This window comes from Trichosurus vulpecula, chromosome 1, assembly GCF_011100635.1.
Source record: "Trichosurus vulpecula isolate mTriVul1 chromosome 1, mTriVul1.pri, whole genome shotgun sequence".
Taxonomy (NCBI): domain Eukaryota; kingdom Metazoa; phylum Chordata; class Mammalia; order Diprotodontia; family Phalangeridae; genus Trichosurus; species Trichosurus vulpecula.
Window position 1 is genome coordinate 114,115,866 of NC_050573.1, and position 27,877 is coordinate 114,143,742.

Sequence of the window (27,877 nt, forward strand, 5' to 3'; positions counted from 1 at the left end):
GGTCCTCTGGGTCTAGATCCAGAGCGGCTGTTATAATGGATCAGATGAAATAATCTACATAAAGCACTTTGTAGACCCTAGAGCACTGCATAGAAATGTCTGTTATCATCTCTAAATTGGGTCAATGTTTATCAAGCACCTACTACGTGCCCGTCACTGTACTAAGGCTGGGGGTAGGAAGGACGGCATAGGGCAGCTCCCCTTCTCAAGCAGCTCCAGGCTGGCCTCTTCTTCCCCTGCTGCGGTCAGGGAAGCCCTGCAGGTAGAGGCGGCAATGTCCTCTCAATTTGTGTTGCAACGTTAGATCAATAGGTTTTCCGGGCTCTGCCATGCATATGCGTATACTTACACAGTGCACACACACATGCATAGCACACACGTATAGATGCTCGGGTGCATGCAGGTACACGCTTTCTATGCGTATACACACCTGTATAATGCAGTGTACATGCGTACACATTTGTATGTATGAATATGCAAGCACGTGTGCATGCACATACATGAACACACACAAATATATTCACATATACTGCACATGCATCACGATAGTAAATAATAGGTGACATACAATATATAAAATTACACACAACATCCAGACTCTATCTGCTCTGTGGTTAGGTACATGTACACGTATGTGCGTGCATACGCACACCCCTACATATAACTTGCAATCATGACTTGGCATTGCAGTCATGACATCACAAACTAGGCCTCTTCCCTCAAGGCCCGTGCAACCTCTCCGAACTGCCCAGCATGCAATTTCACGGCGCTGGTGCATTTTACACAGTGGCGGAGCCCACGGGTTTTTGTTTTTGTTGTTTTAAAAGAGGGTGTCAACCCCCGCCCCGCCACCAGCGCATAGCGCTGTTTTACGCTGGGAAGGTGCCCCGGGGGTGGGGAAGCGGCCGACCAGTATCCGCCCCAACGCGAACCCGCACCCCCGCCCGGGCCAGCCGCGAGAGCGAGGGAGGGGGCGCGGCGCGCACACCCCGCACCTTCCAGCAGCCGGCGCAGCCGCTCCCTTCCTTTGCAGGGGGAGCCCGCGCGCGCCTCCCGGGCCCACGTTCCAAACCCCGCCCGCCCGAGCAGGCAGGCAGAGCTCTGCCCACAGAGGCCCGGGCCCCTTCGCCCCCGCTCGGCGGCGAGCCTCGGGAGCGCGCGCGTGCGCTCTCGGAACGTCTGGCTGGCGGCGGAGCCGAGCCCGAGCCAGTGCTGGAGCTGGAGCCGAAGGGGCAGGAGCTGGTTTGGGGAGCGGCTGCGGGAGCCGCGTGAATCAGGGGGGCGGGTTTGCAGCGCAGTGCCAGGAGAGTCCCCGGGGTTACAAAAGCCGCAGATCGCCGTAGACTTCTAGCTGGCGAGCCCTTAAACGGACGGCACCCGAAGAGACCTTTGGAATTATTTTTCCTTATTCTTATTTTTAAAGCGTTATTACTATTTTTGAATGGAGTTGACCCCGAGTCAGAGGGTGACTGCCTGTGCAACAAGATGGGCTTTGCTGTTACCCTTGTGGGGAAGAACAGTCGCTTGATCTCCCATCTCTGGTGCTTTTTGAGCTTAGGAGCCCTTAGACGGTGCATGTAGGGAATAAGCACAGTAAAGAACCGGGTTTTACTTTTTTTAAAATAATTACCAGCTCCCTGGTTATCGCCCCTTTCCCCCCTCTCGCGGAAGAGGCTTGCAGTCGCCCGGTGATTTCTCCCCCACCTCTTTTTTTTTTTTTTTTGGAAACCGCTTTAAAAGGCTTGTAAAAGCTCCCCCAGCCCTCCCCAGCCCAACGCCGCCGAGCCGAGCAGCCCCCGGAGGCGGCGTGGAATCGAAGCGCTCTCCTGCCCGTCGGTCCGCCCGAGCTGGGAAAATGGAGGCTGTGATTGAGAAGGAATGCAGCGCTCTGGGAGGGCTCTTCCAGACCATTATCAGCGACATGAAGGTAAGAATTGGGGAGGGGAGCTGGTGGCCGAGCGCCGCTCCCTCCCTGCCCACCCCTGCCGGGAACCCTCCGCTGGAGCTGGGGGAATGGCACCCGCGCCGTTTGACACATCCCTCCTTCCATCGTGGCCCGGGAAGCCCCCCACCTCCCCGCCCGTCCCATAGCCGTGCCTTATCTCCACCTGCACGGGCCGGGGGCTTTGCTGGCTACAGCCTTTCCCCGGGGGGCGGCTCTTAATCTCTCCAGCGGTTCCTGCTGGGCGACGAGTGTAATGGAAAAGGATGGCCCCCAACCCCGGGGAGGGTCCGCCTTCTAAGTCTGGGGGCTGTCCGAATGGCACTGCACCCGTGCCACCTCGCCCCACCTCCGGGCCGGCGCTCGCTCTCCCCAGCTCCAAGTTTTCCCATTGTCTTTGCATTCTGGCACTGGAGAAGGAGCCGGCGAGCGCGCGGACTCCTTAGGGGGAGGGCAAGGCAGGCAGTCACCTGCCAACCAAACCCGTATCCCGGAGGAATGGGAGCTGGTGGTGGTGATGGAGGAGAGCGGGCTGGGGACTGGGGGCGCTGCCCCGGTCATTGCCTAGGCTGGCAGAGGGGTGGGAGGAATGGAGGAAAAAAAAGCTCGTCGATTTCTCTTTCTAGGAGGCGAGGAAATTAGCCGGGTAATTAATCTGTTCCTAAGCTGCGTCTGTGTGTGCTTGTGTGCTGCGGGCATTCCTGCCCTCACTTTCCCCTTGGGAGTCCTACAAAAGTTCCCAAGGCACCCTTTAATAGCCTTCTCCCCGGGGTCTTCTTCCGCCTGCCGCCACGCCCCCTCCCCAAAAAACAGAAGAGAAAGGCTTCTCCTTCCCAGCTTGAGTGCGAGCGTCCCCAACCAGCCCAGCCCCATTTTTTTTTTTAGAAAAACTACTAATATTCTGATGTAACCACTTTAAAGGTTACCTTGTACATGAAAAGCATTGAAGGGCAGTTTTTTTTTTTTTTTCATGGAAGGGATGGCAAACCCATGAGAGAAGTAGCTCACTAGCTCTCCCTGCTCAACTCCTCCAGATAAAGCCAGCTGCAAAGGGGATGCTGGAAGGCGTAGTGGGTGGGGTGAGGCGGTTATTTTTATTATTAATTATTATTGTTTTAAATCTGTGTTTAGGGATAGTTCTCTGGCTGTGGTCCACTTGGTTTTGCCTCAACAGCTCTGGGTGGGTCGTGTTTAATTAAAAGTAGGTCTCCTAAAGAGAGGAGGCAGATTTGGAAAGCTCTGCGTGTGCGTGGGTGTGTGATGTGATGCCCCCCGTTTGCTGCTGCTGCTGTACCTTCCTCAGATCAGCTTTTGTCTCGTGAACAGTAAAGGTTTGGCCGGAGCCCATTTTAGTGAGGCTTAAAACACTCACCCAGACGGACACGTTCCCCCTCCCCAGCCTTCAAACCCCCATACACCATCCCCTCCAACACGCCCCACACGGGTGCTTTTTTTCCTTTCCCTCTTTATTCTGTCTTTAACCATCCTCCCTCCATCTTTTTCATTCTAAAAGGGAAACCCCCAATCAAATTGTTGGGAATCTGACTTTGCAGGGGGACTTTTGCTTTCATAGAGTGTGATCTGCAGTGAGGCTCTGCTTGCTAGTAATTATTTTAATTGCGGGATCATAGGTAAGGAGAGCTGGGAGGGACTTCAGAGGTCATGTAGCCTAATCCCTTCCTTTTATAGATTAGGAATTTTAGGCCTGGAAGTTAAGTGACACGTCCAAGGTCACACAGACTGGCAGAGCTGAGATTCCAACTCAGCCTCTTAACTCCGAATCCGTTTCACCGAGCTGGCCCTTTGAATGAGAAGGATTATAAGTCCTTCCAAAAGCCACCCCTGCCATCACAACCTTCTTTTGCCCTTTATAGATGTTGAAGTGTTGAGGACATTTTTTTTTTTTAAAGATTGATCTTCATTCATGCTTCACTTTGGAATATGTGTGTTTATGTGTGTATGGATAGGATATGTATACACACACAGAGACCCATTTATACATACATACATGCATATATATATTCAACTCAAACCACCTCACCCTGTTGCCAAACCAAATGTTTATTTGAGTCAGAGGGATTTTCTAATTACTGGGAAAGGGTTTTGAGATCCCATGGTAGAGGCTGTGTTTTTACTTTCTGAAGAGGGAGATGGATGGGTGTTTCCAGTCTCTGTAGTTTTTAGAATCCTCCGCTTCCCTGCCCAAGCCAACCCACCACAATCTGGGAGTGTTCACATCTGGAGTTTTTCTCCTGTCTTTGTTCTTTTTAATCCAGAATCACGGCTTGGTTCCTCCCATACAGCAGTTCCCATCCAGAATTTCTTAGAGGGTAATCCTGTTTGAGCATTAGGTGATGTGTGCCAACCCCCCTGTTTATTCTCCTGGAGCATCCTGCAAGTTGATCATTCCTGGGGGCTCACATCCCATTCTTTGCTCCTGCAAGGTTCCAGTTGAACATAAAGAATCCTCTATTTCATTCCCTTTCATCTGTAGATTTACGGTTTGTGGTCACTGGGCTGTTTCCCTTTTGAATTTGGTAGTTTGAAGAGTTGTATAATGCTTTTTCTTCCCTCTCAGTACAGCATTTAAAAAGCAAGTTACAGTAAAAGTCTGAGGTAAACGTACCTTGGACTCAGCAAAATTTCATATTCTCATTTGGAAGGGACTGGGAAGGGGAAGAAAGGGAGAATGTCTGACTTCCAAGTGTGTTTTTGTACGAGGTCTTTGTATACAGAAACACTGAGTATTTTCTTTGAGATTCTCCCTCCCCAGGATTCCTACTTGGATTAAAGTCTAATAAATAGAAATTTTAAAGAAAATTTCCTCATTCTTAGCCCCGCTGTAGCATAAAATGTTGAAAGTGTACAGGATATAGACTTATTCACGTTGCATAAAGAATGGTGGAAGAAATTGATTTTTTGAATCTGTAGCACAGCCTGTTTAATGACCTGCTTTTTTATTTTTTTGCCACTTTTTCTTTCTTTTTCTTCCTACAATTTTATTTATAACACCTCCGATCCCCCTTCTGTTTAGACTTTGAAGGACAAGCATTGCACCCTTGGAAAAGCAATAAAAATGGGTTTCCAGTCCACCTTTATCAGGCAAGTGTGGCAACTTATGATTGTAGTATAGACAGATACATTATTTTTTAAAGAAAAAAATTATGAGTGCTTTCTGACCTGGGAGAGAGTTAGGGAAAGAAAACCATTAAGCAGTGCCTTCTATAATGTCATCCTTCTCTTCAAAAATGTATGGCAGTGTCATTAACAGCACAGGAAGGGAGTAAGTTTCCTCTTTGGAGAATTGAAATGAATAATTCCAAGGCTGCTACTCTCCATTCATTCAAGACTAGGTAAACTTAGGGACCAGATCAAGAGGAATTCCCCCCCCCCCCAGAATTTTTTTGTAATGAGATTTCAGTTAAGTCCTTACTGATAAGGAAACCTTATACTTTTTTTTGTTTGTTTCATCCCTCCTTCCCCCTAAGATTTAGTGGAATGCCAGGCATTCAGCACATGCTTAATAAGTACTGGTTTGGCATGAATGAAATGGCAGTTTTCTTTTTTTGTGCTTCCTTACCTGTTATGGTTAGTGACTGCTGTACAGTGATGTGAAGAAATACAAATCAGTCTCCACTCTAGGGTAGGAGAGAGAAATAAGCATTTATTTAGTACTTACTATAAAATATTTTTTACAAATGTTGTCTCATTTGATCTATGCCATGTAAATTATGCCTCTGGTTCTTAAAGTGGCCTATTATGGGGGAACTCAAAGGAGAGGAGAGATGAGATGTTCACAGAATGCAGGGCTAAAAGGTGTCTTAGTGATCACCTAGGCCAACCGTTTCATTTGACGAATGAGGCACAGAGAGATTTAAATGCTTTGTCCAGGGTAACCTGTAATAAATGGAAGAATTGGTATTTCATAGACTTTGAGTTTTAAGGGACCCCATTGTCCATTTAATCCAACCCATACAAGAAAGGAATCCCCCAAATGGAATTTTCTTTGAAAATTATATTGGGCCATATTGCAATGGTAGGGTACCACATTTGTCCTACAGTGGGTTGGAAATCATCTCTATTGCCCTTCTAGGGTGTAGTGCTTGTCCTTCAGAGTCTAAATAGAAGAGGGAACAGAGGTGTTATAAACATATCCTAGGAGGGAAAAGAAGGGAAAAGGAGAAAAGCAGACTAAAATCATTAGACAGGCATCTCCACTCTGACAACATTCGGGATGAGTCTCCAAGCTCTTGTTTGGAGACCTCCAAGGATGGGGAACTCAGCACCTCTGGAGGCAGCCTCTTCCACTTTTGACAGCTCTGGATGCTGGATTTTGCCTGACAGTGAAGCCTAAATTGGACTCTGCAACTTTGACTAATTGCTCCCGGTTCTGCCCTTTGGGGCCAAAGAAGAAAAGTCTAATCCCTCCTCCCCACGTGACAGCCCTGGAGGACAGCTATCTCTCCCTCCCATCTTCTCTCCCTCCCAGGCTGCTCTTCTTCCTGGTAAACATACTCAGTTCTGATTTGACCAAGGTCTTTTGGCTCCCAATGCCGAATGCTTTGTAGGGCACCCCAGTGTTGCCTAGGTACACAGGCTCCTGTTGACTGAGCTAGGAGGAAAGGTGGGTTACGACACTGTGTGTCAGATATTAGCAAGGGAAACAGTGAAGAGGAATGGTGGGTACTCTGGAAGGCTAGACACATGTCACGAAGGCCCTTGGCTGACTCAGAATCCTGGATTTAGAAGTCAAAGGGACTCCAGAACATAGAGTGTTAGGGCTGGAATGGACTTGAGCAGGCATCTTCTGATCCAATTCCTTTGTTTTACAGCATCACCTAGGATGGGACCCTGGACCTGGAATCAGGGAGACCCGAGTTCAAATATGACCCCAGACATTTATTAGCTGTGTGACCTTGGACAAGTCACTTAACCTCTGCCTTAGTTTCCTCATATGTAAAATGAAGTTAATAATTAAGTAGTCGTGAGAATGCTATTTCTGTTATTGAAGAAATTTAAGTCCAACACTTGCTTTTGGTAAACTGGGACAGTAAAGAATTCGGCGGCGTTGAGGCAGCTGTTACGTAGATGTGGGGGTGATCTTTCGGCTGAACTCGAGGTTGCTAACCTGGTTGATGTTTCTCTTCTTTCAGTTATTAATTTACCTTAAAAAAAAAAGATACAGGTTGGGGGGAGGGGAAGATTTACCAAAATCAAAGGCTTTCATCATGCTCGTTGCTCAAGAAATAGCTCGTGGTGTCAGAAGCCAGGCTGGTCCTGTCGAAATGAGAACTTTGGACAAGGTTAGGACGGTGTGTCTGGCGGTGACATAAAGCGTATTGATGTGTATTTCCTAAAAGCGTCCGTGCCACCTCAGCTTTTAGAGAGGGCTTCCAGTGGCCAGCGGAGAGTACCTGCAGGGAGCAGAATAGGCCCCTTTTCCCCCAACATCCCCTTCCTAAAATTCTCACTGGAGGAGGACCTTCTCTGAAACTCCTGGCAGCGTCTTGTGACCATTTTCCTCATCACAAGTTGGGATGAGGGAGAATTGTTTATGTTCCCTGGAGATCTCTCAAGACCCCATTCCTAGCACTTTCCAAAAGAAGTGGGGATGGAGGAGAATAAGCATTTATATAGCGCCTACTATGTGCCAGGCACTGTACTAAGCACTTAACAAATGTTATCTCATTTGATTTTCACAATAACCTTTCGAGGGAGGAAACCGAGGCAGAGAGAGGTTAAGTGACTTGTCCAAGGTCACACAGTGTATGAGGCTGAATTTGAACTCAGATCTTCCTGAGTCTAGGCCCAGCACTGTATCCACAAAAACTGTGTGATTTTTTTTTCCCTCTTCCCATTCTTAGCAACAACAAAAACAACAAATCATTTCTTGAATTTGTCACTCAAAAAAAAAAAAGAAAAGAAAAGCAAGCAGATGATAGACAAAACCTGGGAGATTTTTTTGTAAAGGTTATCCAGCCCATGTAAAATAGATCAGTCACTCTGAAGGACAGACTCTTGTAAATCATCGGTACCATACCCGTCGTCGGCGTTTCACATAGCAAATGGTGGGTGTTTGACCAGACTTTTACAGCTTCCTAAGGTTTGGTCAATGGGGGAGGAAGGCAAAAGGCCGTAAAACTAATAGCAGGGAATCAAGGGAGGGGTTTATGGTTAAAGAACATGTGTTTTGGTAGCTTTAAAGTGGTTGAGGACTTATGTTTGTGAGATCTGTGCCATCTTTGGTGTGGTAAAGCCTTGGAAGGAGCAGCTGTCTGTCAGCGCTCTTTGGTCATAGCTTCAGAAACAGATTATTAACTATTACTAAGCCGTCAGGCAGGTCCGATGAAGTCTTTTTGAATTATGCCCGTGTGACCGATTTTTCCTTCCTCCAATCAAATAGACCTTTCATTACTACGCTTAGGCATCTCCTTAAAGACTTAGCTCAAGTACCATCTTCTATAGGGAGGGTTCTTAAGCGGTTTTGTTTTTTAAATTTTACTCTTTTGGTGCCTTGGATCCCTTTGGTGGTCTGGTAGACCCTTTCTCAATTCGAATAATGCTTTTAAATGCTTAAAATAAAATATGTAGGATTACAAAGGAGACCAATTTTATTGAAACAGTTATATTAAAAAATATATATTTAAATTATTTTATAATTTTGAATTAAATTATATATTAAAAATGGAACCCCCCCCCCAATAAATTGATGGACTCCAGGTTGAAAACCTCTGTTCTATGAGAAGCCATTCTTTTCTTGATGCCTTCAACTGCTAATGCCCTTCCTCTCAAACTAACTTGTATTTATTTGTATTTATTCACCGTATGTACATATGTGTGTGTGTGTACGTATGTATCCTGGTTATCTCCCCACTTAGAATACCTCGAGAGTAGGGATTTTGTCCTTCGTTTATTAGAGGCAGCTAGATGGTACAAGTGGATAGAATGCTGGGCCTGGCATCAGGAAGACCTAAGTTCAAATTATGCCTCAGCTCACTTCCCAGCTGTGTGACCCTGGGCAAGTCACTTAACCTCAGTTTACCTCTTTTTCTTCATCTGTAAAATGTAGATGATAATAATAGCACCTACCTAGCAGGATTGTTGTGGGGATCCATAAATGCTGGGGGGGGGAGGGGACAGCTAAGTGACACAGTAGTTAGATCACTGGCTCTGGAGTCAGGATGACCTGAGTTCAAATTCCACCTCAGATACTTACTAGCTGTGTGACCCTGAGCAAGTCACCTAACCCTGATTCCCCCCTCCTTCCACCCCCAAAAAACTTGTTGGTTGATTATTTATCTTGTTTGTACTATGTCTTTCTGTGTAGTCATAATAACTCCTATTTGGGATTATTGTAGACCTCGAGCTTGGAGGCCACTGAATCGAACCCCTTAATTTTAGCATCATAGATTTGGATCCGTAAGCAGCCTTGGAAGCCGTCTAGTCAAATCTCCTGATTTTAGCATTACAGATCTAGAACAAGAAGGTACCTTAGTGGCTATTGAGGCCATTCCCTTCCATTGACAGATGAGGAATCTGAGGCCCGAGAGAGGTTGTGTGGCATGTTCAAAGCCATCGAGGTAGGATCAGAGGTGGGATTTGAAACCAGGTCCTTTGACTCCAGAACCAGGGTTCTGTCTTTTGGACCCCGTTGCCTCTTCTGTAGTGATTTTAGGTTTACAAGCTGCTTTCCTCATAAACCCGTAAGCTAGCCAGCTTGCATGCTTTACCACCCCCGGCTATTTACCCTGAGGGCAAAGATTGCATCCTGTTTTTCTTTGCATCTTACTCAACTCCTAGTGAGGTACATTAATAACAATGGTGGACATTTGTGTATTCATTTTAATTTTATTTTTAAAAATTTTTATTTATGAAATAAAACAAGCATTTCCATAACAGATAAAAAAGATTGCACATCAGACTGCAAATTTATTATGTACAACTTGCTGTTCCTTTAAAATAGATGATAAAGTTATCATGTAAATTTATTTATTTTTATTATTATGCCCCAGTTTGGCAAAGCAGAAGGGCCGCCTTTGAAGCACTTGCAGAGCTCTTCACACTAGTTTACCAATTCCTTTACATCCATTGTCTTATTTGAGTTTCCCAACAAACCAGTGATGTGTAGATAGTCAGATGTTATCACCCCATTGTACAGACAAGTAAACAAAAGCTCAGAGACATTAAGTGACTTGACCAAGGTCATACAGCCAGTCCGTGGCAGAGTCGGAGCTCCAACCCACATCTCACTGCAGACCCAGCTCTTTCCTAGTACTAAGGATGTCAAGAATGAGGAGTTACTTAGTTTTCTTCTAATGGGAGATGATTGAAGAGTTAAGCAGTTTAACTCAGGCCGGCCGACTGTAATGGTGATAAGACCATATTAAATAAGTGATTGTCTCTGCTCGTGTAGAGACAACAGGGTAAATGCAGCGGTTGGGCCTTAAGGAAGCCAGTTGTTTGATTGATAAGGCAGAGTGGTCCAGCGGAGGGAATCTGGGGTTTGGAGTTAGAGGAGACCTGGGTTTGACATACAAGGCTTCCCCTTCATGCTGTGTGACCTTGGACAAATCACTTAGCCTCTCCATGCCTTGGTTTCCTCATCTGTTAAATGAAAGAATTGACCTAGATGAAGACCCTTCCAGTTCTAAATCTGTGCTATCAGCTTAGCTTGAGACCATCCAGCATTTCAATTATATATGCAGCATAAAAATTTCATACAAGCACACGGTAATTCTCTGAGGAATATCTCTGCCCTTCTCAACTCTCTGCCAAAGAGGTGTTTTTGTTAGGAAAGCCCATGATATTCTTTTTTTTCCCGGCATTCTCTAGTGTTGGGACTGTTTTAACAGACTGACGACTGTGAAAGGATCGTTCCAGACACGAGTGATGGGTGTTGTAAGTGAAGTCGTGGACACAGGGTAGGATGAAAACAGGCCAGGAGTCACGGGGGGAGGGCTACGAAGGTCTTTTGGATCAGGACTGGGATCAGGAATTACTTGGTGGGCACCAGTGCAGTGGATAGAGCACCGGGCCTGGAGTCGGGTCTTCCTGAGTTCAAATCCGGCCTCAGACATTTACTAGCGGTGTGACTCTGGGCAAGTCACTTAACCCTGTTTGCCTCAGTTTCCTCATATGTCAAATGAACTGGAGAAGGAAATGGCAAACTGCTCCAGTATCTTTGCCAAGAAAACCCAAATGGGGCCGTGAAGAGGCTGACACGACTGAAAACGAGTGAAAACAACAGAGAATTCTCTTCAGGAATTAAGACTTTGGGAAGGTTATTCAGGCAGCAGTGGGCAGGATCAATTGGAGGTAGGAAGGAAGGTCCGGTAGGAAGCTTTAACCAGAGGCTGGGACAGAAGGGATGAAGGCCTGAGCTATGGTGGTTGCAGTAGGAATAGATAGGATGGGACAGATATTGGTCAGTTTGATAGGATAGATTTGAGTGTGTGGGGAGAGGGAAGAGGGAAGAAGAAAAGATGCCGCCAAGGTTCAAGCCAGTGGTGCCAATTACAGAAGTCTTAAAGGGATGGGGTGGGAGGGGGTGTACGTCGAAGAACCTTGTGTAGTTTTGGGGGGAGGAGAGCAGAGAAGGATTAGGTGATAGTGGACCACTGGAGAAGATTCCCAGATCTGTGAAAACCACATCTTTGCCAGGTCTCTGAAGGTCTACAAGATCTCTGCTTCTCCCACTCATGGTTCTTTTCCATGTATCTCTGGAGTTGTAGAAAGACTAGAGAAAGGTACCTTCAGAGCCTAGTTTTCTCTTTCCTCTACCTTAGGGAAGATTTTTTTTTTGAGATAAGTAGTCCAAATATTCCTGGTGAATACATTGGTACCCATTGTGGCTCTAACAGCCTGCTTTTCTCTCCCTACTAATTATGTGAATTAAGTAAGTTCACCCAAAGTTCACATGGCTACAAAGAAAACTGGTTGCCTTACCTTGAACCCAGTGTATTTATGTGCCCAGACCTAGTACATTTTTTAAAAAGAGATTTCTGTATTTAATTTTGACATAGAATGCTTGTGGTTGAAATTGAGTCAGAAGGTCCATTAGAGACCTGTGTTCTTAGATGACATTGCCAAAAAAAAAAAAAAAAGAAAGAAAAGAATTCTTCCTTGCCTGAAACTTGGCATCTGCGTTCTTGGGTTAGATTTTCTAAGTGCCTTTCCACCCCTTTCTCTCTCTTTTCTCTTGGTGAGTGAAAAATCAATTGAGTGCCTTTTGAATCAAGCTTTCTATCTCTGAATTTGGAAAGCACTTCGAACAAGTATTAGGTAGATTAGGATCACCTTTATCAAACAGCTGGGGATTGCTGACTTGGAACAAGATTGTATTCTTTATCCTCCTCCTCTTTTCTTTCTGCCCCATAGGAGGACCTTAGTAATCTGGCTCTCCCTCTCTGGTCAGAAGTGGGTGGGGTGTCTGGCTATGATAGACATTTATTCTTAATTTACCATCTACCCTCCTCTTAAAACCACAAGATTCTATGAGGACAATGCTGTTTAATTACTAACCTTGCTGCCAGTGTTATCATCGCTATAACAACGGTACTGTAAGGACAGCTTGGAAGGACTTAGGAATTCTGATCAACACAGTGACCAAAAGATACGATTCCAGAGGACTCGTGATGTGATATGCTCCCCACCTCCTGAAAGCCGATGGCTTCAGAGTGCCAAATAACCTTTTTTTGGACATGACCAGTTGGGGGAATTTGTTTTGCTTGATGTTACATGTTTGTAAAAGGAGTTTTGTGTTTCTTGCTTTCACAGTGTTGGGGTTAGGGGGGGGGTGGGGGGGGCGGGGTAGGAGGGAGAGAATGCGGATCTTAAAATAAAATGAAAAAAGATTGTCATTGACACAATTAAAGCAGCCCCTTCCCTGAAAAAGGTAGCATTATTTTTAGAATTTGTAATATAGATGCTGGGAAATGCATAAGTTCTGAGTTTTCCCAGCTGAATAAATCCTCCCTAGGCTCAGTGCAACATTTACCTGTAGCCAGGGTTTATTTGCATTTGCTTTTCTCTATTTGCAAACTCTATTTCTGTCTGTTAAAAGGAAGTAGATGTGATGATGTAACAGGGCATTGATAAATTTGTTTTAATACTTACCGTGGAAGAAGTGGTTTTAGGGGCAAAGGCTCTATGCTACTGATGACCACCCTTCTCTCTCTCTTTCTCTTTTTTAAAATTTATTTTATTTTTTTATTTATGGAGTAAAACAACCACTTTCATGACATAATATAATAAAAAAAGATCATTGAACGTGAAAGTGCAAATCTATACTTGTTATTCCTTTTAAATGATTATCTGTGTTTCCTTTTTGACATTAGTGGGGTCACCACCCTAGTTCAGAACTCTTACCTGACTTAGTGTATTAAAGATAAATGGTCTCTGTATGGCCAGTCTCTTTTCTGATGCACAGGTCTGATCATGTTTCTCCCTTCAGTGGCTTTTCATTGTCAAGTCCATATTCATTAGTTTGACATCCAAGGCCCTCTGTGCTGTAGTACCAACATATCTTTTAACAATATTATCTGCTGTGGCTCCCCTTCTAATACTTGTCAATATATTCCAGCCAAGCTTGGCTAATTTTTGTTATTTAAGTGTGCTTGGCATTTCCCTCTATAGATTTCCTTATTCTACTTTCTCTGCCTAGAAGACCTCCAGTGTATCTGGTTGAGAACCCGTCTGCCAAAGTCTAGGTCAAATAGTATAACTTCTACAAAAATCTTTCTTTCTACCCTCATGTCTTCTCTAAATAAAAAAGGATGTTTTTCTCTTTTGAGCTAGATTTAACTTTGTTTGGTTCTCTCTTAGAGTACGTTTTAGTCAACCTTGTATTATAGAATGCATATCTTACTTCCTCCTATCATAATTCTAGAGGTGGAAAGGACCTCGGAGGTCACTAGTTCAATTGTACCCTCCCCTCCCCTTTTATAGATAAAGAAACTGAGGTTTAAGGATGTCAAATGCCTTGTCCAAGGTCACACAGGTAATAAGTGTCAAGGTGGGTTTTGAACCCAGGTATTGGGACCCCTTTCCACTGTACTACACTGCCTCAGTTATGAGCCCCTTAGCAGCAGGATTCCTATATAAGTAGTAGTAAAGATGGTAATAAAATAAAAATGATAAATAATATAAAATAAATCAAATTTAAATATCTCTTTGAGGTTTCTAAAGGGCTTCCTTGAAACAGTTCTGTGAGGTAGTCGGTGAAAGAATTAGCTCTGTCCTCACTTTACCAAAAAATTTGAGGCGATTTGCCAAGAGCTCCCTCTTCTTCCCTCCTCCTCATCTCCTATCACTCAGGCATCTTCGTGTACCATCTCCTCCTTTATTCCGGTCTGACTTGAAGAGGGGCCCTTCTCCCTGCCAAGGCCAGCCCCTTTACGTGCACTCTAGGTTGCCCGTCTCGCGTTTTCCAGAAGATTGTCCCCTCTGTCTTCTCTCCTCCCTCCCCTTTCATATCTCCTGGCTCCCTCCTGCTGCCTACACTGCACTGCACTATCCTTAAAAAACCCTCCCTTCATCTTGCCATCCCCTCAAGCTGTCATCCTTATCTCATCCTCTTCTCAGCCAAAGCCCATCTTCTTCTAAATGTTCTCTCCTCTCACTTCCTTTTAAACCCTCTGCGGTCTGGCTTCGGGCCCCATCGGTCACTGAAACTGCTTTCCATGAATCTCAATAGCCAGGTCTAGTAGACTTTCTTTGACACTGTTGATGGCCTTCTCCTTCTGGATAACTGTCTGTCTGCCTTTTTGGACAGCTCAAATTCAGTATGTCCAAAACAGAACTCATTATCTGCACCCCCTTCCACCCCCCACCCTACCCCTCTTCTGAACTTCCCTCTTACTGTTGAGGGTACCACCATCTATCCTCCAAGCTATCCAGGCCCAAAACCATGGTGTTATCCTAGATAACACTCCCATTCATTCCACATGTTCAATCTTCTGCCAAATGTGTGGTTTTCTCCCTTCCTAACCTCTCTCCTATACACTCTTTCCTACACACTCCTGTTGCCCTCCTCCTGCTTCAAGCCCTCATTACCTGTTTTTGCCTTTCTCTAATGCCTTAGCATGCAGTGCCTGGTATACAGTAAGTACTTAATAAATGCTTGTTGATGATTTGTTTTACATATGAGAAATTAATTGGAGACTCAGAGCGATTGAGGGACTTGACTAGAGTTATACAACTTGTAAATGCCATCTGGAACCATATCTCTCATCTTTTAGCTCTCCAGAGTCATAGTAGGGCCTTTTATATAATGTGTTCCATAAATCTAGACTACTTAGAGCCATCAGCTTTTTTTATTTTTGTATTTTTCTTTCAATTACAGCGATATAGTAGGTACATTTTGGGGCATATGTTTTTCATCTGTGCTATTTTTATTTTATTCTATTTGTACTATACTGTATTTTAATTATACTATATTTTACTTATACTATACCTTTGCTTCTGAGCCTCCCACAGATAGAATGCTAGACTTGGGTTCAAGAAGGCCTCGGTTCAAATCCTGCCTCTGATACTTCCTAGCCCTGTGACCATGGGCGAGTCAGTACTATCTATCACTTGTTAAATGGGGATAACCCCTATAGTACCAACCTCGTTGGGTTGTTGTGAGACTCAAGTGAAATACTGCATGTCATACATTTTTTAAACTTTCAAAGAGTAAAATGTCAAATAAAATATACATTAAATTCTATGCGCCTCAGTGAGTGAGAGAAATGGGAAGAGTGACAAAGTTCTCCTAAATATCTGATAGCAGAGTATGATCTCCAGCCCCCAGAGTAGTCTGGAGGAAGAGAGGCAGCAGAGGCTGAGGTGTACCAGCCCCTCTTTTTGGGAGGGAGTAACTAGGGATGCCCAGGGGATCTTGGTTGTAGGAATACCAGAAATACTCCTGCATTATTTCTTCTGCAGATCTGGGTTTTATATTCAAGTACCCACTGGTTTTGACCAGCCTCGTTTAATGTAGCTGAGCAGAGGTCATTAAGGAAGTCTTTGAATTTATTTCAATGACTATTCATTGTTTTAAAGTGTCTGTTTACTAAACATTAATTTAACTTTGAGTTGGCCAAAGGATAGAGCAGGATATGATTCCTTGTGAGGAAAAGTGGGGGTGGCAACCCAATGGGAAAGGATTTAATATAAAGAGAGCTGGCCTTTGGAACTAAAACATCAAAGAAAATTGATATTTTTAGCATCCAAGGCCCTCTACCATCTGGCTCGTATTTACCTTTTCTGCTTTATTTGACGTTATTCCCTTTCCCGTACTCTTTACAAAACTGTTCCAGTCCCAATTCAGCATACCACCTCTTGCTCTTACGCATTTGTAGGCCATCTCTCCTGCCTGTGATGCACCCCCTCTTTATTCATCTGATCCTGATCGTCCTGAAAGGTTCAGTTGCCCCCTCTTCCCTATTCCCCGTTGAAAAGCTTTCTCTCTCTCTCTCCAAACGTTTCCCGAGTGCTTGGACCTCTTCCTGGCCCTCAGTGTTCCTCACCTTGTCATATATTTGTCAGTACAATTGTCTTATTTCTGCTAGTAAAATGTAAGCCGCTAGAAGGCAGAAAACTGTCATTTTTACTGCTGTATCCCCAGGGTTTAGCATAGTGCCTAGTAAGTGACTTAATAAGTGCTTATTAAATTGAATTGAATATTAAGTAATAAAAATGACATTGCTAGAGATTGAGGACCACCTCCAAACATAAAAAAAAGCTTCAAGAATAAGGATCCTTGGGAGCGTGATCTTTTTAGAAGTGGAAAGATAAGACTGATACTAGGCCTTTATTTTTTTTAAATTTTTTAAAACTTTCTTTTTTTATTCTGAACTTAAGAAATAAAACAAGCATTTCTATAACATAGAATAGAAAAAAAAGATGATTGCGCATTAAACTACAAATCTATTCTGTGCAACTTGCTATTCCGTTTAATTCTATAATAAAGTTTCATGTAACTTTACTTTTTTTTCTTCTTTTTCCCTAGGGCTTTACACAGTATCTTGGAATATAGTAGGCACGTCATGAAATGTTTATTGAATGATTGATAATCTGATTGCAATCACTAAGGATTCCAATGTTTCTAAATAAAAATAAGCAGATTCCCTAATAACCACTTTGAGAAAGACTGTTTCGAGCAAGTGTGGAGGGCTGTGCATTTTAGTGGACTCATAAGTAAAGGGGCTTGCTGTGAGCGGGCATTATTCAAAAGCTAGTCAGTCCACGTACCAGGGGTAATGTGGCTCTCTGAAGGTCATCATATATGAAGCCCTTCAAGCAAACAGGAAGAACAGAATGTCCCTAGGAATTGTACTGCTGAGATTAAACATTGTATTACGTCCTTCAGAAGACCTAAAATGAGATAATGTGTAGAAATGTGAGGGTGCTGCTAATCGCGCAGCATCAGGGCTAAACCAGTTTCGTAGGGAAGGGAGTTAGAACACTTAGTGTAGCTTTGTGGAAGATGGGTGGATTTGTTGTTCTTTCTGGGTGGCAGAGTACACGGGGGCCCTCGGTTTAGAATCAGGAATACTCACCTTACTGAATTCAAATCTAGCCTCAGACACAGCTGTTGCTGTGTGACCCCGGGCAAGTCACTTGACCCTGTTTACCTTAGTTTCCTCATTTGTAAAATGACCTGGAGAAGGGTGTGGCAAAACCACTGAAGTACCTTTGCCAAGAAAATGCCAAATGGGGTCACAGAGTCAGACGTGACTGAAAACAACTGAACAACCACAAAACTTGTACCGTACCAAGGAGTGTAAGGTGGGCAATTATAGATAAGGGGATTTTGGCTTTTGATCATAATTTTGGTTTTTGATTATAATTTTTATCATTTAGTTGGAATGAAATAGTAAAGGAGTCTAGAGTGTGAGTTGCTTGAGAACAAGGACCTTCTTTTGCATTTCATTGTATTCTCAGTGCCTGACACATAGTAGGTGCTTTAGAATGCTTGTTGTCTGTGGGGAATTTAAAAGACAGAGTGAGGAATTTACGACTTAATTGGTAGGACAAGGACAGGCACAAAAATGTGCATGCAAATATGTGACAGGAACACATACATGATTAGCGTACAAGTATTTGTGTAGATGTACTAACATGGTGTAGTGGGAAGAATGTTGGATTTGGAGCAAAAGGACCTGAGTTGAGGCCTGACTGCCATTTAACTTTGCTCTGGGACCTTGGAGGAATTGTGTAGTTTTGCTGAACCTAATAAAATGAGGCTAGTACCACTACTGCAGTCCTCTACTCCCATGGAATAGAAGCTCCTTGAGGGAGGGGATTTTCGTTTTGTTCTTTTTATCCTTAGTACCCAGCAAAGTACTTGGCACATAGTAGGCATTTAATAAAAGCATGTTGAGTAATTGGTCATGCCATGGATTGAACGCTAGGTCTGAAGTCAGGAACACAAGTTTAAATCCAGCCTCAGATACTTATTTAGCTGTGAGACCCTGGGCAGGTCACTTCATCTGTGTTTGCTTCAGTTTTCTCAAATGTGTAATGGGGATGATAATAGCACCTCCTTCCCATGGTTATTGTGACGATCAAATGAGGCCATATTTGTATAGTGCTTAGCACAATGCCTAAAGTGTAGTAGATACTTAATGAATACTTGTTTCCTTCCTTCCCTCCTTCCTCCCTTCCTCCCTTCCTTCCTCCTTTTCTTCCTCCCTCCCTTCCTTCCTTCCTCCTTTTCTTCCTTCGTTCCTTCTTTTCTTCCTTCCTCCCTCCCTTCCTTCATCTCCCTCCCTCCCTCCTTCCCCTTTCCTTCCTTTCCTTTCTTCCTTCCCTTTCTCTTTCCTTCCTTTCCACTTTCCCCTTCCCTTCCCCCTTCCCTCCTTCTTTTCTTCCTCCCTCCCTTCCTGCTGTGTGATCCTGAACTTAACCTCTGTCTACTTCAGTTTCTTCCCCCTTAAAACGGACATACCAGTAGCCCCTACTTCCTAAGGTGGTTGTGAGAATAAATGAGAATATATTTTGAAAGTGCTTTGCAAACCTTAAAAAGGTACAGAAGTGTTAGCTCTTATATTATTGCCTCAAATGGGTTTTCCGGAGAATCAGATGAAGCCACATAGATGAGTTGGTTTTTTTTTTTTTATGTGCTGCGAGGAGCCGTTATTTTTGCATTTAGGTCCAGTGTTTGGGCAAGTGGAGGAATTGAGTAGCAGATGTGCCTGGAGCCAGGATGGCCTGATCTTTAAAATGGAAGAGGTTAATCTTGAGTAGTTCTGAAAGCACATAGGGAAATGATTCAGCAGAGAAGAAACAGGAACACTGTGGAGGAGGAAATGAGCCTTTAACATTGTGATACAGTAGAAAGAATGCTGATTTGGCGTCGGAGGACCTGGCTTACCACATGCGGGACCTTCGCGAACTACTCTGGGCCTCACTTTCTTCATCTATAAAATGAAGGGGATGGACTCCATCTCTGAGGCCCCTTCCAGTCTAAATCTGTAATCTTATTACCCTTTAATCCTAAGAGAAATATAGGTTTCTATGTATGAGCATATGTACTTGTGTTGTGGGGGGAGGACGTGTCTGGTCTTCCCTCTCTAGGCATCAAGAAAGATTTCTTGAAAAAGATGGGCCTTGAAGAATCCCCGGGTCGACAGAGGCCTCTCTGGTTCACTCTCCGGGCGTTTAGGCAGGTCAATAAGTAACCATCCTGACCAGGTGGCGGCCTCTTTTCTAAACTGTTTCCAAGGATGGAGGCGGCATAATCCCCTTCAGAAAACCATTTTCCTGTTATCACCTGGACAGCCCAGAAGGTCTTTAAGTTAAACACAGATAGTTCTGTTTTAGTTTAAGCCTCTTTGTTCTTATATGGTTTTCCTAGGACACAGAGCGTAACTAGTCATTGCCCTTCCCTTTCTTCCTTCATATATATATATTTAAGATGGCGGTCAAGTTATTCCTAACTTTTCCTATTTAAGTCCAGTGACTCAAGTGCTGTAGCCTTTCCACATAAATTTAAAGGCTGGTGAGAGGGTGAGGAAACCTTTCTCTCCCACCCCACATTTTATTCGAAGATTTCGGAGCTCTCCATGTCTCTGTTACATGATTTCCTAGTATGCGCATTTGTTTACCTATCCTATCTCCAGCCATCTTACTCTCTCACCCCCACTGCATACTCTTTGAGGGGCAGGGAGTCCCCTTTTTTAATGTTTGTATCCCCAGCTTCTGGTATAAGGTACCATTCGTACAGTAGGTGCTTAATAAATGTTTATTGAATTGAATTACTTGAAAAATGCTTACTATGTACATTTACTTCGATGGAACTGGGGTATCATGGGGCGGGGGGTTTTAGGTATTCTCTCTAGGGATTCCCATTCCCATTTCATCTTGGGCAGCCCTTGTCCGGTCTCCCTGTAGATCCTGCAGGAGGTCTGCCCAGCATTCCAGAGCCTTCATTTAGCTCTCTTGACATTGTCTAGATACCGGTGGAGCAGTCCATCACTTGTCCTTCCCTTCTGCCACATCATACCCTTCTGGCAACAGGTAGAAATTGCAAAGAGGCAAATTTAAGTTTCCTATAGGGTGAAACTCACTAATAACTGGGTTGCCGAAAGTAGAAGGCTGCCTTGAGAGGTTCATACGACTCCCTCCCAGTGTAGGTCTTCAAGCAAAGGGATGGCGGGATGAGGTAGCCGGGTGACGCAGCGTGTAAAGCCCTGCACTTGGAGTTAGAAATCTGACTTCAAATTTACCTTAGACAATTACTAGCTTTGTGACTCAGGGCAAAATAACTTGATTTCACTCATCCTTAGTTTCCCCTTCTGTATAATGGGGATAATATTATAGTAGCTGCCTCATCGGGTTGTGAGGCTCAAATAGGATAATGTATATAATAATGCATTGCAAACCTTAAAGCAGTGTATAAGTGTTAGCCACCATGTTCAGATGGTCACCAAGATCCAATTCCAATCCTTTTTAAAAAAAATTTATTTTTAATTTATGGAATAAAATAAGCATTTCCATAACATAGTGTAATAAAAAAGATGATTACATATGAAACTTCAGATCTATTATGTACAATTTGCTAATCCTTTTAAATATATAATAAAGTGATGTAAATTTTTTTCTTCCTTCCTCTTGCCCCTTCCCCCACCCTAGAGATGGCTACTATTAGACACAAATAGCTATGTGTGTATGTGTCTCTGTGTGTATGTGTATGCATACACAGATATGTATGTCAAATTCTGTACATATTTCTATTTATCAGTTCTTTCTCTGGATGCAGATAGCATCTTTTTTCATAATGGTTTAATACTTAAGAAGGCTTGGATTTCTTTGGTTAGAAGGTGCCATGCAAAATTATAATGCAGTCATATACATTCAGATGACTTAGAACCTCCAAGATTAAACATTCTGGGGATTCTTAATTCTGCTGCTTATAATCAGAAGTTATGCCATTAGTTTTTACTGTGGCTGACAAGGCACCTCGTAGGAGACAGAAATCTTGTGATAATCCTCATAAACTTCCACCACCAATCCTACTTTCTCAATATTTTCCTATTTTATTATTATTTTGAGATATCCCACCCCTCATCCTCCCCCTCTTCCTCAGAGTTTATGAGCCAGGATTAAGTAAAACTAGGCAAAGGGGGGTCCTAAGCTTTGGGATGAGGGAAGAGTGATGAAATCTGAGCATTTTAAAATATATGCATAGAGGGATTTCTACTGAGCCCTGAGTTGTGAAATCATTTAAAAATAACTTTGTCTCCAGAATGAGATCGTTAAATATTGGGAACGGATGGCTTGAGTGATGCCAGGCAGAGTGAGAGCATCAGTATTAGGAAGTAGGTTAAAAAAGACCTAGTGGTTTTTAAGACTTATTATATTAAAAGAAAAATATGGGGCCTTAATTAAGCAGTGAAGGTTTAATGATGCACGTTAAGCAATCAGCAGTAAAATAGCCACTGTGGCCAGTGATCCATGGTGGGGTGGAGTGGGAGAGTAGGGGAGAAGGAACAGAGGATGTTGGAGAGCTGGAAAGAGACCTCAGGTCATCTAGTCCAATCTTTTCGTTTTATAGGTAAAGAAATTGAGGTTGGGAGAGGGGAAGCAATTTGCCTGAGGTCACCCAGGTAAGTGACCTAGGATTAGAACTCAGATCTCCTGACTCCAGTGTAAGGCTCTTTCTATGATACCATGATGCTTTTTCATTCAAACTCAGGTCCTCTGATGCCATACGCAGCCTTCTTTCCACTGTATCACAAGGAGAGGGTAGGGTTGAAGGGTGGGGTAGCTTGAAATAATAATACTAAAGTAAGAAAGTATTAGGACAGTGAGATTGGGGATGGAAATATATGAAGATTATCACAATACCTTTCTTTTTTTCATGAGGTTTCTTGTCTGCAGTGCTAAAAACCAATACAGTGTCTTCTGAGTTTGAAATTGAGGAATATTATAGTGGGAAGGGGCCTTTGAGATTGTTTAGTGCAACTGTGTTTTTTTTTTTCCCCAGACAACAATACTGAGGCCCAGAGGTCAAATGATTTACCCAAGGTTGCAAAACTGGGACTAAAACCCAGACCCCCTTGTTCCTGGTCCAAGGCTCTTTCTGTGATTATTAGTATGCTGGCTACTAGTTTATTATCATCATCATTATTATTATTGAACCCAGATTTTCTTGACTGTAAGGCCAACTCTGTATCCATGCTGTCTCTTTTAAACAAGATAAACTTCAAGAATTTTTTCCTCTCTGTCTCTTCCTCTCTTCCCCTCCCTCCTCTCTTTCCCTCCTTCCTTCCTTCCTTCCTCTTTCTTTTATTTCTCTCTCCCCCTTCTCCCTTCCTCCTTCCCTCTTTCTCTTTTTTTTCTCTTTGTGTCTGTCTGTCTATCCTCCTATTCACCACCAACCCCTCCTAACTCTACTTGTGAACTCCTAGAAAGTTATCTGTGGAGCTGTTTGAGAAACCCGTCCTAGTTGATAGACTTTACGAGTTATGCAAAGGTGTAAACAAATGTGGATAATTAAATGTTAATTGAGAAAGTCCCTGAAGGTTTGGTCTTTTTCTTCGCTCCCTCTGAAAAGAAAACCATATCCTTTAATGAGGTGGTTTGGAGGAAGCCTTGAATGTTAAGGGGTGGGAGTGACTTGTATTGCTTGACAGTTGCATGGCTGATGTGTTAGGGATGCAGGCTTGGAGGAGGAGGCGTGGTGTAGGATGGGAAATCAGAGGACCTGTCTCACCTGTCCTTCCCTGGCTCTCACTTTCCTCATCTTTAGATGAGGGGCTTAGGCTAAACTGACCTCTGAATTCTCTTCCAACTCAAAATCCATGATTCTGTCACCTGGAATTGGCAGCTTGAGGATGCTTCATTTCCTTGCAACTGAAGAGAATCATGGGTCATGCCAGGTCAGGCCAGGAATGCCATGCTTGATTCATGCCAGGAATTGTGGGCCAAGAGAATGAGTTTGTTAATGAAGGAATTTGCCCTGATGGTAACAGGTAAAATCCAGACCCACAACACACATGTAGAAGAAGCCAAAAGATACGACTGTTAGAGAGAACCTCGGAAGACATTGAGGAGAAGAAATTTGAAATATGGATTTGAAGAGTGGAGCATGTGCTTCAAAAACTGCCACTAAAGGGGATGGGATCCCAGGTCCCTGTTTTGGGAGTAGGATGGGAGAAGGCAGGTATTCTGATGCTGTTAATAGAAACTTGGCATCCCTGTTTTGTCTGTTATCACCCAGAGGAGGGACATCTACATATTTGAGGGAAAACTGACCAGGTTTTAAATCAGATGGCATAATGCCGTGGAATCCATGCTACCCTTGTTTTTCTAGACTCCTAACCAGGCATGATTAAAGCATTTCTGTTCTTTTTTTCGTATATTGTTTCACATTGTGAATTCATCGCCAAAGGATGGATTGAGCATGAAAACGAATCATGTTAGAGAAAAGGACGAGACTGTAGGCTACAAAGTGGCCTGGAATCAGAAGGACCACTCAATCAGTAAATATTTATTAAGCATCTTCCATGTGCCAAGCCCTGTGCTAAGCTGCAGGGATACAAAAAGAGGCAAAAGAAGGCCCTTGCCCTCGAGGAGCTTACAGTCTAATAGGGGAGACAACATGCAAACAAATATATACAAAGCAAGCTATATACAGGCTAAATAGAAGATAATTAACAGAAGAAAGAGACCTAGTCTCCGAGACTTACTGGCTATGTGACTCTGGGCAAGTCCTGCTGCCTCAGTTTTCTTATCTGTAAAGTGGGGATAATAATAGCACCTACTTCCCAAGGTTATGAGGATCAAATGGGAGAGTATTTGTATAGCTCTTTGCAGACACTAAAGCGCTTTATCAATACTGTTGTGGTCCGTGAGTCTGGTCTGACTCTTTGTGCCCCCATTTGGGGTTTTCTTGGTGAAGATACTAGGGTGGCTTGCCACTTCCTTCTCCAGCTGGCAGACAGGGTTAAGTGAGTTGCCCAGGGTCACACAGCTAGTAAGTGACTCAGGCCAGATTTGAATTTACATCCTCATGTCGTCTACCGTGCCAGTGTTAATTCTTCTTCATCTTTTTTTTTAAAGGACTAAGTTGTTAAGAGTCACAAATTGAAGACTGTTTGAGGGCAGAAGAGACTAAAGCACATTTTGTTTACTAAATCCTCCTTTATTTGGAGGTTGCTTCCAAGGTCACTATCCCATTGATGGACAAGTCTAATTAATGGGTTATGGTGGGAGAATGAAAGGCCAGGAATGCTGCTAATGATAGGTGGGATTACATCATTCCTTTCACTTCAGGATTTCAGAAGTCTTTCACAAGCTGTTTTTTATGCTAAAAGATAGGGTGGGGGAACTCAGTCACTAGCTGATTACAACTTCTCCCCCCAGAGTTGTATGGCAGGTCAGTGACAGGGTGATGACAGACCCTCTGGAGACCTGATGGCAGTCCTTCCCACCCTCTAGTGAGTGCAGACGTGGAGGGAGTAGATTGGGGTGGGTCTCTATGTTGGGTCACCAGCTCTTTAGTAAGGAGAAACTTCCTGTCACTCCTTGAACCTTTAAAAGTACTAGTAGTCAAGTCAGCTAGCACTTGTTAAGTGCCTGCTGTATGCCAAGCCCATTATAAACACAGGTGATACAAAGAAAGGCAAAAGGCAGTCCCTGATATCGGGAGCTCATGGCCTAACAACGGAGACAGTGTGCGAACGACTATATACAAGCAAGATAAATTTGGAGTAATATTACAGGGAAGGCATTAAGTAGGATTGAGGACTGAGAAAGTCTTCTTGTAAAAAGGGGCTTTCTTTGGGTGAGATTGGGTGACTGTAGGTGAGATTAGTAGGAAGCCGGGGTAGGTATGAGGCAGAGATGAGGGAGGGCATTCCAGGCAGGCAGGACAGCTGGTGAAAACGCTCAGAAGTGGAGGGTTGTGTTCAAGGAACAGCAAGGCAGCCAGTGTCATAATATTATAGATTGTGGGGTAGGGGAGGTGGGGGGGCAGTATGATGTAAGAAGACTGGAAAGACGGTGGTGGGAAGAACAGGTTAGAAAGGGCTTTGAGAGCCAAACAGATAATTTTACAGTTGATTCTGGAGGTAATGGTTGTCTTCCTTCATTCTTGAAGAGGACTAAAATGACATTCTTGGTAAAGATATAGCATGGTTCTCCATTTCCTTCTCTAGCTGGCAAACAGGGTTAAGTGACTTGCCCAAGGTCACACAGCTAGTAAGTGACTGAGGCCAGATTTGAATTCACATCCTCATGTCGCCAAGGCTGGTAGTCTATCTACCGTGCCAGTGTTAATTCTTCTTTATCTTTTTTTTTTTAAAGACTAAGTTGTTAAGAGTCACACATGTCAGGGTCAAGGTACCATGTATCTGACTGTGTCTGATCAAACCAACATGAGCTCAGAGTGCTCTACCACAGGTTGGACACAAATATCAACATTTGAATTGGCGATGTCTCTAAATTTGAGCAATGGCAGTTCTGCTTTGATCATAGAGCACAGAGCCTTCCTTCTTTGATGTGGGCACACCGTGCTGGGCGGTCCTGTGCCAGCGCCTTCCGTGTCTTACAGTTGATTGCTAACTTCTTCAGAGAGACCAGTGTCCTGGTGTTGCTTCTTCTGACCTCCATGTGAGTGCTTGCCTTGTGTGAGTTCTCCGTAAAATAGTCAGATGTGCTTTTGGCATTCAAGCAACGTGGCCAGCCCACTGGAGTTTATTGAATAAGGAGGTGATGCGGTCTGACTGGCATTTTAGGAAGCTCAGTCTGACAGCTGAATGGGGGATGTCCTGGACTGGGGAGAGCCTTGAGGTAGGGACACCAACCATCAGGCTATTGGAATAGTCCAGATGTGCGGTGATAAGGGGCTGTGCCAGGGTAGTGGTCGTGTCATAGGAGAAAAGGGGGGATATACAAGAGATGTGATGGTGGAAACTACAGGCCTTGACCACTGCCTGCATATGGGGAATTATATGGGGAGGAGTAAAGGATAATGATGACATCTAGGTTGTGAACCTGGGTGACTGAAGGAAAGATGAAGAAGAAAAGGGAAAATGTCACTGTTGGCTATTTTTTTTTTTGGAAATTCTGGCAAATCTTGGTGCGGTGGTGGGGCGGGGGACGACCCAGTTTCCCAGGTAAAGAGGAGCAAGCCAGGCAGCCCTGAGGATGGAGTACCTGGAGTCACAGACAGCTGAATCCACATCCTCCCTCAGGTGCTAGCTCTGTGACCTTGGGCAAGTCACAGCTCTCATCCTTGGTGTACTGATCTGTAAAATGGGAACACTGATACACCTACGTCTCAGGGTTGTTGTGAGGTTCAAGTAAAACAATCCGTGTAAAGTGTTCGGGGAATGCTGAAGTGTTATTTATATAAATATGACAAGATGATGGCAATGATTTGCCAGCAGATTCTGATATATTTGTTTAGGAGGCCCTAGGTTAGGAAACCTCTGTTCTGGAGCCCTGAAAGATTGCCTAATTCTGGGCAATCTCTCATCCACAAGCCAGGAAGTAGGAGATAGAAGGGAAGTATGTTGAATTTGCATTGGAAAGATTGGTATTCTTATTTTTCCTCAGTTGCTTGCCAGCCTATGGAAGATATGTTCATTGCTGAGTTCTCTCTTCCTCTTTCATAAGAGTAGGAATGATAATAGTTGAAGGCGCAGCTAGGTGGCTCAGTGGATAGATGAGCGCTGGGCCTGGAGTCAGGAAGACTCATCTTCCTGAGTTCAAATCTGGCCTCAGATACTTACTGGCTGTTGTGACCCTGGGCAAGTCGCTTAATCCTGTTTGCCTCAGTTTCTTCAGAAGGAAATGGGAGACCACTCCAGTATCTTTGTCAAGAAAACCCCAAATGGGGTCACAGAGAGTCAGACATGACCGAAACTACTGAATGACATTGAAAACAAAAATACAATTGAAAGAGCTGTGGATTTGGAGTCAGGAGTTGAATTCAGATCCCGAATATAGATTCTGGCCGTGCTACTTGGTAGCTCTGTGACTTTGGACAATTCTAGGCCTTAGTTATCTCACCTGTAAAATGACAGGGGAGGGGAGGGTGGCTATTGATGACCTCCAGGGTATTTTCCTGTGTACCTCACTTCTAAGGGCTTGTATAAATGCGTTCTTATTAAAGTCTTTTGGCTCCTTTCCAGAGCCTCTGGCTTGAGGGTTCAGGTTTTTTTTTTTTAATGACTCGGGGCAGAGCTCTTGGTCTTGTCTGTGTTGGAACTCTGGGGAGCCCCTAGAACTTTTATGGGCTGTCCAGGCTCCTGTGGACCTAGAAATGTTATAGAACCTGGCTTCAGTGCCCTGCTGTGGATTGAACCTGATGGTCTGAGCAAGGAGCTGAACCGGCTTCTGGGCATGTTCATTTGCTCTGTCTTGTTCCCTTATTGTTCTGAGGTTCCAAGTTAGCTGTTCCTGCTATGGTGGGAATGTCACTGACTGGCAGGACCTGAC

General features: G+C 43.9%; 1 protein-coding gene across 7 annotated transcripts in view; it reads left to right on the forward strand.

Annotated features, from left to right (window-relative positions):
• Positions 1–1,208: 1,208 nt before the first annotated feature.
• The window catches only part of MTSS1 (MTSS I-BAR domain containing 1), a 227,052-nt gene continuing 200,383 nt past the window's right edge, over positions 1,209–27,877 (forward strand). For all 7 annotated transcript variants that reach the window (XM_036765291.1, XM_036765265.1, XM_036765277.1 and 4 more), the window contains exon 1: positions 1,209–1,927. In XM_036765291.1, coding sequence (XP_036621186.1) covers positions 1,856–1,927 — 72 coding nt within the window. In that variant the 5' untranslated portion in view covers positions 1,209–1,855. The remainder of the gene's footprint in view (positions 1,928–27,877) is intronic.